The following is a 13,392-nucleotide window of genomic DNA, read 5'->3' as shown; positions in this document are numbered from 1 at the left end:
CTGGTGTGGACAGGGCCCGACTTTGAAACTCACAAAAGTGTCGAGATTTTCCGAGCGTCCTTGAACGCATCAGGAACATGCACGGTAACCGGGGCGGGTCTCGCGCTGTGCCGTGTGCTCTCGCTGGGCGTGGGCTGCTCCACTCTCTCTCTCTCGCTCTCTCTCTCTCTCTCTCTCGTGCAAGAAGCACATTGTTCGCGGCGGGCTCGTTATTACGGCACCAATGAAAGGCAGCGCTGCGGTCTAGCGCCTGATTAATGAGCACTTTGTGATACCTGGAGACGGAGGGGAGGACACCGCGGGGACGCGCCGTTTTCTACCCGTACACTGATTTTCTTCCCTCTTTTCCTTCCTGCTCGTCGCTTTTGTCGCTAATTAGACCTCCGCTCGTTGTAAGTATGCAGCACACACTCCTGTGTGTGTGTGTGTGTGTGTGTGTGTGTGTGTGTGTGTGTGTGTGTGTGTGTGTGTGTGTGTGTGTGTGTGTGTGTGTGTGTGTGTGTGTGTGTGTGTGTGTGTGTGTGTGTGTGTGTGTGTGTGTGTGTGTGTGTGTCGATAAACGCTATTCTTTTCACCGTTAGAAAAAAAAAAAAAAAAAACGATAGCTCGCGACCATAACGGTTTGTCTCGGGCGTTTCTAACGCACATAACATAGATTTTTTTTTTCTTTTTTTTTTTTAAAATCTTCTTATGCACAATATTCGGCCAAAATGTTGAATTTGTGCTCGCGAGGAAGGTTGGAAAAGAAACGTTTAAATGGACGAGTGTGTGTGTCTGTGTGTGTGTGTGTGTAAATGGGGTTATTTTGTTTTTGTGCGTGTGTGTGTGTGTGTGTGTTGGAGATACACGGTGGTCAGGGTGACGCCCCGTCACACCGACTAAAAACTGGATCTATCACTGCGGAAGTCAGATTCCATTACAAGGCTCATCCACAGATGCGGGGATGAATTTCTGCTCCCAAAAACAGCTGCTGAAAGTTTCTAACCAGGCCGAGGAAATGAGACAAAAACCAAACAGAAGACAGCGCTGATGTCCTGATTGGACATTACTTAACCCTTCAGGCACTAATACTGAACATTCCCACCCTAAACACTTCAAATCAGAGGTGTCAAACGTATTTTTAGTACCACATGCAGTCCAGCGTCATCTGTAGTGGGCCGGAGTGGTAAAATAGTGCCATAAAAAACCTTTTGAATTTAAACTCTTCTTTGTCGTAGCGCAGAGTATACATGATCTGTAGTTTCACAAAGCAATTACTATTGAAACTGACTACAATCTCAACAATGGTGCCTTTTATATACACCACGATACAGTGAAATGTCCAGAACACATCAGTTATGTGTGTTTTTTTTTAACAAACTCCCCCTGACCGTGTAACTGTTGAGCAACAAGGTGACTTACCTTTCACGGCAGCATCACCGATATCGCTTTAAACTTTGTTGTGATGCAGAGCATACGTGATGAAATGTCTATATTTTCACAAGAACTAAACAATTATGATCAAAAATGTCTCCAATCTCAACATAAAGCCGATTTTATTGAAGCAAGAATAAAGTGAAATGTCCCTTCTCCTATAGCTGTTGCATTATGGGTGTTTTTACAAACCCACCCTGACATTATGGCTTTGAGGCTGATAGTATTAATAGGAGCATCACTGATATCTCAGCTCGGGCGGCAATGTTGTACTTTGTCACGACACTTAACAAATTTGTTTTTAAAAAAATCAGCAATGTTTGCTTCAAAAAGTTTACATTTTGCTCGGCGGTTTGGCCGGATTGGAGCGGGCTTTATGTTTAGACCCCGCTTACACAACATTTCATGTGAAAACGCATCGTTTTTGTTTCAGAATTGTTTCGCGTTTACACGGCAACGTTTTGACCACTGTATCCGTTTACGCGGGAATGCCAGAAAGGCTAAAAAAAAAAAAAAAAAAAAAGTGTAGTTTTCATGTTTGGCCACTAGCGGATGCTGTTTGCTTGTTTTTTTGTAGTGAAAGCAGACACGCGTGCAGCAGACTTTACGCTAAAAACGTTAGCAATGGGAGAGCACGGACATTCTAGTTGGATTGTTATTACAGTGACTGTCAAAATAAAAGTACCAGGTCATGACACTCTGGAGGAAAACATTGCGCAGTAGCAGTATTTCAGAACGGTTACCTCCTCCTCTGTTTCCAAAGAGACTGAGCATCTAAATAAAGTTGTGTTTTTAGCGACTCCGAGCACCGTTGCCGTGTCAACGGACATCCAAAACACTACGGAAATTTACTGTTTTCCCTTGAAAACATTGCGACATCGTCGGTAAACCCAACACTCTTGTCTTTGAAAAAACAGAAGTGGCAGGAATATTTAAGAAAAAAAACCTCCTGCATACACAGGAAGAACACGGAACCGTCACAACAAACGGCCCGCGTGTCAAAATAGAAATGAGGGATTCTCGATCGAGAGGACCGACCGCTCCACAGTTGTGCCGACTCGGCGTAAATGAAGGGAAAAACTGTAAGAAGAGCTGGAGACGGTCCAGCGATGGCGGTGCCGACGTTTTCGCGTCGTCACTGCGACTCCGATGAAGACCAGCGTTTATAAACAACATCAGTCCTGATTTTAAAACTGCACAGACGCATTTCTCCAGTTGGAGCTCGGTGCAGAAGGAGCGGGGGGTGTTTTGCGGCGACGCTTCATATACGAGTCTCTTACGACGGCGACGAGCAGAAACTCCGAACAAATGCAGACATGTCGGAAGAGACGTGGGATTGATTCTTCTTCCCGTTTGTCACCTTTCTTCTGAGGAACACCAGTAAGATGTATACTTTTTTCATGGAAAGATGACTCGGCATCTTCCCTCGTATGTTTTGCTTACATGATCCGCAGGGTTCAGTCGGTGCTTTCACGAGTGAAGTTCAGCGATTTATTTATTTTTTTCAGTTTGGGGGTGTTAGATGTTGGACGATAAGCCTCATGGTTCCTCTCACTGGCAGGCCTTTGTGTGTGTGTGTGTGTGTGTGGGGGGGGTCAGCTGGCCTTTTCATGGCCGCTGCAGCCTCCACTGTCTCACCCTGCCTGACAGGCTGAAAGGATGACCCGGTAGGCAAAAGGTCACTTGGACTCCTCTGCCTTTTAAGTGCTTCGCCAAGTTGTTGTGGAACGAGAAGGTGGTAGAATCAAAACTGACAAAGTATCATAAGATCCAAACGAAGTCAGGCCGTTTAATTGAGGAGAAAAAAAACCAAACTTTAATTGAGAAGCGGGAGTGTTGAACTTAAGTCCTGTTGGCCAAAACCGACCCGCCAAGCCATGTTGTCCGGGGGAAAAACACCCAGAATGCAACAGCTATAGGGAGAGTTTGGACATTTCACTGTATTTTGCAGCAGATCATTACCATTGCCATTATGTTGAGATTGTAGTCATTTTTCACAGTGATTTTTTATTTTTTTTTGTGCAAAAATATAGATATTTTTCATCATGCATACTCTGCGCCACAATAAAGAAAAAAAAACTTTAAATTTCAAATTTAAAGGTTATTATGGTACTATTATACCAGCGCAGGTCAGCTGGGATGACATTTGGATGAAGTGAAATGTGTTTTGACACCTTCTGGTTGATTGGAATCCTCGTGTTTACGTTTCAGAAGGCAGGATAGTGAATCTTCAGCTGGTCAACCTTCATGTTCAGATGAAGTCATTGCGGGGGGGTGGGGGGGTGCAGTGGGCTGCCGGGTCTTGGAGTCTCAGGATTCGACCGTGATACGTCCCTAGAGAGGGTCTCCTTACCATCATTGCTCCATTAAAAATCTATTATCTCTGCAGTGGGCTTGTGGCTCTGCCAGTATGGATCCTTTAACCAATTAAGCACTTTAATGGAGAGCAGAATGCGTGTTGAGGTAGGTGGGTCATTCATACGTCCCACTTCTGTCATCATGCGTGTTGAAGTCATTTTCAGGTTGTGGGGGGAAAAAATATTAAATATAAAAAAAGCAATGTTTTACTGAGATAATCCTCTGCTCTGGAGACAAGTTTGTCCTGGATTGTTTCTATTGTCGTCTCTAGTGGGATTCTGCCCTGCTGTGTTTGTTGTACCTTTGTCTATAAGAGCAGTCCTCTATCCCTCGCTCACCCTCAGCCATCACCCTTATCACCGCTGTGCGCTCGCGCCCTCCGTAAGCTGTCATGTAAGATTATCCTCTCGGTCCAGGCAACGTTCTAGGGTTTCAAAACGAACTGTTAATTTCCCCCTGACTGAAGGCGGCGCACTATAAATAACCATATATGCAAACGTGCTTTATGCTGATCAAACTGGGAGCAGAGAGGTTCGAGGGGCTTTGGAATGACGTGTGGTACCGTTTCTTTTGTCGGTCGCAGCTCGTCTGATAACAGTATCTTCATACTCGAACTTGATGTATGCAAGTATTTCTATTCTTTTTCTTGTTACTGAAAGGTGGTTGAACACTTGTTGTTGAGTGGAGGGGAAAATAAATGCAACTAAAGCCCAGTTCACACAACCTTTTTAAGTAAAAACGCTAAACTTTTGTTTCGTGTGTCCGTTTGCACAACAGCAGCGCTCGGAGCCACTGAAAACAACTTTTCGAAAATTCTCCGTCTCCTTGCGAACGGGTGGAAATGCTGCTACTGAGCATGAGCACCACTGTCGTAGTAACTAGTTCTTCTGCACATGCTCAGTAGAGACCATAAGAACAATGTTTCCTCCAGGGTGTTATGACTCCGAGTCCAAATTCTCCTGGTAGTTTTATTTTGACAGTCACTGTAATAATAATCCCACTTGGTCGTCTCTCCTCCAGAATGTCTGTAACTCCCTTTGTTGATGTTTAGAGAGTTTTGTTCTCTGCTGCATGTTTGTGTGGTTTCATTACATAAACAAACATCAGCACCAACCAGTGGGCTGCTCAGTTCATAGTTTTCTTTGTTTCTGCCGTTCCTGTGTAAACCGACATCGTTTTCAAAACGTTGCCATGGAAACTCAAAACCTTTCTGAAACGAAAACACAAAAATGACCCATTTTCATTTGGAACATCGTCTAAACTGGGTTTAAATGACCTCATGATAGTTTTAAGTTTGTTTTTTATTTTTTAATGTGTGTTGGCGCTTGTGCAGGAAAATGGCGACTTCACAGGATAAACGTGCAAATACTTTTATCACAGCTCAATATGAAAAATAGAGACTGCTTAATAGAATATGGTGTGTTGGACTGCTAGGGGGAATATATAGAATAAAAAAAGTCTGTATGCTTCCTCGCCAAGCTGAAATATGTGAAGAGACCGATGGTTGTGACCTCCAGAGGCTGTGTCCTCATCCCTCGTCTCCAGCCGCACAAAGACCGGCTCAGTATGAGCCCCTCCGAACAACAAGTGGCTGTACTAACAAGACAGTGTCTCTATCAATGATTAATTTTGCTATTCATCTCCATGTGTATGTGTAGATTATTAATCAGATGCTGACATGGCCTAGTTTGAGGGAAAATGGCACGGCTTGTCTGCGTCTCCTTCCCCGGTCTCCCGGCAGCAGCGCGGCTGTGTTGAATTTGCATTTCAGGCAGTAAATTTCAATCATTTGGCAGGTGCACACTTGAGATGTGGTTTTGTGTACAAGAAATGCTCCAACCAGTCGTCTCAGAAACAAAGGCTTGTGTATGATGGTGTCGGTTTTGAACCTTTGCACTCTGGATCAGATTAGTTCACTGGAACACCCCAAAGAGAAAATGTTGACGGACGCTTTTTTTCCTCCATTTTTGCCTCTTGCTTTGTCTGATGCCCTCATGAGACATTAACAAAATGTTAATGCAGAAGTGACGGCGCAACTTGCAGCGAGTGTCAGAAGGCCAGCTCCCAAAGGGAAGATGACGGATGAAGCGGTGGTGTTGATCTGGGTAGTTTTTAAGTAAAGAGTGCGGATGTTATCTGTCATACTTTTGTTACCGAGCAACGGAATTGGATTTGAACAGGGCAGATTGAGCTCGGCAAACATCTCGTCATCGGTGGTAATTGACGAGCATAAAAGGAACCAGCAACAACTTAAATGTGACGTTGTGCTCAGTAGATGGACAATAACACTTGATAAACAACCAACAGTGCCCACTAGTGGCCCAACATGCTGACTACATAATTTTCCACAGACATTGTTTACAAAACATTGTCGTGTAAACGGGGCCTGAATCCGCGATCGTTTCGGTTGACGATGGACTCTCACCAACTGGTCAGAGCGTTAAAGAGTCGGCGCATGTTAAAAGCTAACGAAAGTGTTGATGGTTTGTTTATTATGACGATGGCACAGTTGTACTTCCTTGTTCAAATAAACTGAAGGAAATGTCGTCCCTTGACTTTTGCTGCATGCGTTTTTAGTCTCGGGGTGTCTGCGGCTCAGCGAGTCGAGCAGGTCTTCATGTGAAAGCAGCTAACTGATGCTCCATATGTAAAGACCATTCATGATTTGATCTGTTTTGCCCTCGTTGTTCGAATGACCTGATGCCAGTCTTTGCCATGTCTGCGTCCCAGCCCCTGCTGGAGTCTCTGTTCTCTGCACAGCTGCTGTTTATTTGGTTAGAGGAGCTCGGAGGAGCTCGGCTGGCTCTGCAGCTCCAGCACGGCTCCTGTCCTCCTGCCAGGCCAAGCAACACCGTGCACCAGGTTGATTTATTTGCATCGAGGGAAAAGGAAGCTAAATGTTTGCCCACCATTTTGAGGGGGGAAGGGGGTAGGGGGGGGGGTTACTATAATCCCCTTCCTCTTGTGCTCCGGATTTATCACAGTGTGGGTGTTTTTACACAGAAGTCGCTGTTGATATGGGTGATGGAGCACCGAGCTACCTGCTCCATTACGGTGGAACATGGAGGATGTGATGCAGGAACGTACGTGAGGCTATCTGATCGAATGAAGGCGGCGAAATGAGCGTGTGCCTTCAGTTAGCAAGTCTGCCTCTCTGTCAATCATTAACGTCATTCCAGTCGGGTCTAATCTTAGTTTGCCCCCACTAACTTACACGACCCAGACGCAAATAACACAAACACAGGTTTTCTTTCTTTTCTTTTTTTCTTTTTCAGAGGTGCTTGCTGATTCTATTAATACAACACCACACCCAGGGACAAAAATAGGCAGGATGAGGACTTAATTTTCACTCATTGTCACTAAATGAGGTTTAATTTTCTTTTGTTGCTTCATGCGTTGTATTAAAGTGTCACCTGTTACTCCCTCTGCTCTAATCATGTTGGGTTTCAGATGCTCTACTGCTGTGTGTGCTCTCTGGGGAGTTAAATCTCAAGAGAGAGGGTGGGGGTGTGGGGGTGTGTGTGTGTGTGTGTGTGTGTGTGTGTGTGTGTGTTCAGTTCTCAGTGACTGACGTTCAGAGCTCTTTAGTGACTGAGGAGTTTCAGCAGGTAGAATGCAATTGGTTGACGTTTGGTTCCCGACAGAAGGTGAAGCAGTCGGTGTGTGACCGATTGGAGCCGCTCATGAAATCCTGACAGGTCGATTTTCAAACTGCAGCAGGACAACGGTTCTCTTCTGGTGAGAAACGATCAGCACAGCGAGTCTCGACGAGCACGCCGAGATGTTTGACCTCGTGTCTTTGAACCGGGGAGATGAGGAGTTTAAAGTCGCCGACTCGTCTCAAATGTTTGATTTCGTCACAGTTAAGAAACGTATTTCTTAAAGTGATCCTCGTATTTTTCCAGGTTGAAAATGTTTTGTCGGTCTTCTGTGTTGTTACGTCCAACTGGGGCTTCTCCCAGCTGACGCCGGGCCAAAGGCAGGTCGCACCCTGAACCAGTGAATCACAGAGCAAACAGACGCTCACACCGTCATACAGTCACCGGCTGACTCATGTTTTGGCACGAGGGCTGCACGATATCGGGTCATGTTGAGTGTCATGATGAAGATATGAAACCTTAAAGTAGATGACTTATTGTTGTTTCTGCTTCTAATAATTCAACGTGTCAATTTATAATTTGCTAATCGCACAATTTTGTCAAGCAATTTCAATATTCCGGCATTTTGAATTTGCAGAGCGTGAATGCACGGTGCACTGAAAGCTGGTTCGTCACGGTTCATTCTATGGTGCATGTTAATATCGCAAGAATACATTTGAAATGCATTGAGTAAATGTAAACCAGAGTGTTCACAGAGAACATATAAAACCTCCAACCAGGAACTCAGACCCGCTTCAAGTGAAAACGCATCGTTTCTGCATTTTCCTTTCTGAAAAGTTTCACGTTTTGAAAACAATATCCGTTGACTTGGCAACGGCAGGAATGCTAAAAACAACATAGTTGGCATTGGCGTCCTGCCATGCACTTTACACTGCGGCCGCGGTGCTCATGACCTGTAGCAGCGTTTCTGAAAAGTTGCTTTCCCTCCGTTTACATGGAGACGTAGCATTTTCAAAAAGTTGCCTTTTCAGTGGCTCCGAGCGTCGTTGTCGGGAGAACGGACACACAAAACACAAAACGTTTTCAAACGTTCACTTGAAAATGGTGCGTAAACGAGGCCTCAGCTGATGGAGGAAACGGAGAGTTGCAGAAAAGCTTGTCAGTTATGCTATTATAGTAACTGCTGCAATGCACTGGACACACACACACACACACACACACACACACACACACAGTACTGTATATTCATGCAGCAGCACAAAGCATTACAGAGATCCATATAGATGTCGTCCCACCGCAGCGCTGCTGCTGCTGCCCAGTGAAATTCCAGGCGTGTTGAGTAAGAGAGAAAGTCGTCATCCGGGTGTTTCCACTACGTTCAGTGGCAAAGCATGACTCAGCTTGCTAAAAATTTACCACGCGGTTACCAGATCTATGACCCGATCACGACCTGATTACAGCTCAGTAAGAAGACATGATGAGTCCGTTTTTGGAGAAACGAATCCATTGTAATCATTTTACAAGATGGAAGAAGAAGTCCAGTGAGTGAGCGGTTGGTGGTCTCCTGTGGACACTGTGTGTTTGACATTAGATGTCATCAGTTACACCATTCCTGAAGTGAGACCTCAGAGGAAAGTTCCAGATTACTTCACCTGCTTCTTCTTTTTGTCTTCTGAACGTTTGGAAAACTCAGTTTCATTGAAATGTTTTTAGATTTACTGACATTTTCAAAGATTTAGCAGACAATTGTGTTGCGTTCACGTGGTTTGTTCGACTAATTATTAAGTGAACGGATTTAACTAATAAGGCACATTTTCACAGCTTCAGCGTCTCAAAGCTTTTTTTTTTTTTGCTTTTCACACATTTTGATGCGTGCACAGTGCGAGATTCAGGCTTGGACCGCCGACGTTGTGATTTTAAGACGAGCGACGTTTCCAACTGAGCCCCAGCTGAATATGACGACGCTAAAATATCCCCAAAGCGTAAAATATCTCCGGTCCAATACCCACAGCGTCGTTCAAGTGAAAACAGAAAACTTGTTTTATGAGGCCCGTTTACACGACATCGGTGCACGGAGTCACGCAACTCTCTTTCTGCACATGTGTGAGTAGATGCACAATAACGGTTTCTTCCGTCTTGTCACGACTCCTTGTGCACGTTCTTGCGGGACTTGGTACTCTTATTTTGACAGTCACCGTAATAACAATCCAACTTGGTCGTCTGTCCACTAGAATGTCCATGTTACTCCCATTGTTAATGTTCAGAGCGTATTGTTCTCTGTACGCATGCGTTTGTGGTTTCATTACAAAAGCAAAAAGCAGCACATACATTTCTGCCTTTGCCGTGGAAACGGACATTATTTTTAAAACGTCGGCGTGTCAACACAAAACTTTTCCAAAACGAAAACCCCAAAATGCCGTGTTTTCACTTGAAACGTTGTCGTGTGTCCGCCGCTTTAGTTATATGCTACTTATCCAAATGCAAAAAAAAAATTAAATAAAATTGCTGTGAGATGGAACTTTCTCATGTTGAAACAAGACAGAATTTTCACGCCTTTTAGGTTGGATGATTTTTTTATTTGTTTGGAAAAGGCCGACTCCACACGTAATGTGTGTATATGAATATGCGATGATGTATAATTTGTAAAAGAACTAAAAATCACTCCTGACTTGTCCCATGTTTTACTTTTTCCTCTTTTACTGGAACAAAGTTCCTGATTTATTAAAAAATAAAAGAAGGGAGAAATGCGACTCGCCCTGTAATCTCCCGTAATGGGAATGTTTACCTGTTCTGTCGAAGCTTTGGCTAAAAGCAAATGGGCATTGCTCATGTCGTCTCCGGAGACTGGTATGTTTCTTTAATAACACACTTTGATTTACGATCAAGGCCACCCCATTACGTCCAGAAGGCCCATTAAGTGGGTTCGGCAGGTCCGTCGGGGGCAACTTCAAGGCACACCTGGAGTCATAAAATCCACGTGCATGGCTGCTCCGTCTGCTTCTATGGATTATTATTGATAGAAAAAAACGTTAAACTGGCATGTAACAGCTCATAAAAATAGCTGTCAGCAGTACGTGGGGATTTGTTGTAACGGTTCAAAAAAAAAAAAAAAAACTGAAAAATTGGGGCAGATCCTATTATATAATGTGAGTTTGTCATTTTCAGTTTTCTTGGCCGTTTTGGCTCGTGGGTTCAAAGGTAGACCGTTTAAAGGCTGAGTGATGAGGATCTGTCTGCCGGTGTCATGCTCCTCCTTTCTCTCGCTCTCGTGCACCGAGCGGGAGAGGATTGGAACATTGAGTACCTTCAGCACATTTTTCACATTCCCCTTTGAGGGTCTCAACCTCAGCCCCCACTGCATACACACACACACACACACACACACACACACACACACACACACACACACACACACACACGTACTCCACATACGCCACTAATGTTCCTCACCAGTTGGCAGTACTTTTATTGCCGTATGCAGGTTCTGAGCATCATAGCAGTTCAATGACAGACGGGCGATGTTGAGGAGTTTTTATTATTGTTGTTGTTATAATTGTTTTTATTGACCTGTACCTTTCTGTCCTCTCTCCAACAGTGGCGTTCTTGGTGAGCAGCCGTGGTGAAGATGACGGAGTACAAGCTGGTGGTGGTCGGAGCTGGAGGTGTGGGCAAGAGTGCGCTCACCATCCAGCTCATCCAGAACCACTTTGTGGACGAATACGACCCCACCATAGAGGTATGGATCTGCCCTGCCTGTTCTAGTCGTGTGTGTGTGTGTGTGTGCTGGGGGGGGGGGTCTGACCCTGTTTACACGACATTTCAACGCATTGTATTGCATTTATGTTTCAGAAAACGTTTTGTGGTTAGACGGCAACGTTTTGAAAACCATGTTTGTTTACATGGTGTAGTTTGCATGTTGGGCCACTAGTGGGTGCTGGTAATTGTTTTTGTGATGAAACCACACACAGAACAAAACGCCATAAACATTGACAGTGGGAGTATGCAGACGTTCATATGGACAGAACAAGTCCCAGGAGAAAACAGACTGGGAGTCATGACACGCTGGCGGAAAACGTTGTTGTTGTTGTCGTCGTCCAGCTACTGAACACGTGCACAACAACTAGTCACTATAGTCGTGGTGCGCGTGAGCAGTTTCCACCGTCTACACAGAGACGGAGCCCGGGTGTTTTCATAAAGTTGCGCTTCCAGTTGCTCCAAGCACGGTTGTCGTGTAAACAGACCCAAAACTCTACCGAAAGTTTGTCATTTGAAAAAGAGCCTTAATCATATCACAATTTATCACGACAAATGTTTTCCAAGCACACGGTCCCCGATGAAGAATATTTTGTGGATTTACCAAACGGACAGCACAAGTTACTTTGATTCAATTGATTAAACACTGTGTTTTAATAAGTTTGATTTTAGCAGATCAAGAAACTTTATTGTTTTTCTAATAACAAGACTCCTTGTGGACATAGTAACGAGGAAGAGGAGAGCAGTGAGACTGTTTTGCCCCGTCTTTTCTCTCTCTCTCTCTTTCTCACCACGCCTGCCACTGGCCAGACAATGTCCTTTTTGTGTATTTGCATTCCTGGCCCCTGTGCTCTAACAAACAAAGGGACAGCACTCACATGTTTTTTGTGGCTGCATGTTGGTAGGCTAAACATTTGCCGCGATACTCTGCTTCTCTGATCTGTTGTTATATTTCTATTCATTTGGCTTGACGGCTCATGAAGAATCACCAGCAGATATAAGTTGGCGAATGAGCTGACTCCTTGTATGAACACGTGCGGCTGTGACATCATCAGTCGCTTCAAATTTTACCTGAAGCTCCTGTTTGGTGTCTCGTGCTCTTTGTCCAAGCGACTGCTCTGACTTCATCTGTCCTCCTGCAGGATTCGTACAGGAAGCAAGTGGTGATTGACGGCGAGACGTGCCTCCTGGACATCCTGGACACTGCAGGTCAGGAGGAGTACAGCGCCATGAGGGATCAGTACATGAGGACAGGCGAGGGCTTCCTGTGCGTCTTCGCCATCAACAACACCAAGTCATTTGAGGACATCCACCAGTACAGGTGCAGTCGGAGGCCCCGTTACCACCGCCAAGGTTTTCAAGTGAAAATGCTCCAAGTCAGGCCCTGTCTCCCCCATCGATCTTTAAAAGTTTCCTGTCAACGTCCTGAAACAGCTGCATCCACGCCGCGACACCATGAAAACTCCTCATAATGATGTAGTACATATGCCAGGCCTGTAGGTGGCGGAGATGATGACACGGAGCACGCAAATAATGGAGAAATTAAACAAACTGCTTTATTAAACAAAATGGCATCAGTAGCTTCTGTAGCTCGATCAGGAGCAGGCTGTCCGTGCGTCTTGTCCGTCCACATGTCAAAGCCGAGGCGCCGTGTGCACTGTCGGCTAAAAACGGTGTGGTTACATGAAACGGCTGCGTCGTGTGGGCGGAGCCAGAGTGTTATGAAGCGGTTCCTGGTGATGTGAAGGTGTGTGTCATCCAGCCGGGGTGTTGTCTCTCCTCTGAGCTTCTCTGTACATGCAGTGTGTGTTACAGGGACTCCCATTGTGTGTGTGTGTGTGTGTGTGTGTGTGTGTGTGTGTGTGTGTGTGTGTGTGTGTGTGTGTGTGTGTGTGTGTGTGTGTGTGTGTGTGTGTGTGTGTGTGTGTGTGTGTGTGTGTGTGTGTGTGTGTGTGTGTGTGTGTGTGTGTGTGTGTGTGTGTGTGTGTGTGTGTGTGTGTGTGTGTGTGTGTGTGTGTGTGTGTCCTCTCTGCAGCAGTTGGGTGATGTCATGCTGTAGCGTTTAACACGGCTAAAGAAAGCTTAGCCCCCAACTGGAGGCTTACAGCACGATGCCAATGAAATCGATCCCGACTCAATTAGAGGAGCAGGCAGAGGTAGAGCTCCCAAGGACGGGGAAGGAGAAACTGAGGAGAGCGAGTGGGGGGGGGGGGAGTTTCACATGTGACACATTTGGTCTTCCTCATCAGATTAAAAACCCGACGTGTCA

The 13,392-nt window shown here is 45.2% G+C and overlaps 1 protein-coding gene across 1 annotated transcript in view; it reads left to right on the top strand.

The window, feature by feature from the left end:
- Positions 1–166: 166 nt before the first annotated feature.
- The window catches only part of LOC308117272 (GTPase HRas), a 16,463-nt gene continuing 3,237 nt past the window's right edge, over positions 167–13,392 (top strand). The window contains exons 1-3 of the mRNA XM_080476036.1: positions 167–392; positions 10,966–11,106; positions 12,266–12,444. Of these exons, the coding sequence (XP_080332162.1) occupies positions 10,996–11,106; positions 12,266–12,444 (290 nt within the window). The 5' untranslated portion in view covers positions 167–392; positions 10,966–10,995. The remainder of the gene's footprint in view (positions 393–10,965; positions 11,107–12,265; positions 12,445–13,392) is intronic.

This window comes from Lipophrys pholis (assembly GCF_963383615.2).
Source record: "Lipophrys pholis genome assembly, chromosome: 11".
NCBI lineage: Eukaryota > Metazoa > Chordata > Actinopteri > Blenniiformes > Blenniidae > Lipophrys > Lipophrys pholis.
The sequence above is the reverse complement of the archived record's forward strand: the minus strand, read 5'-3'. Positions and strand labels throughout refer to the sequence as shown.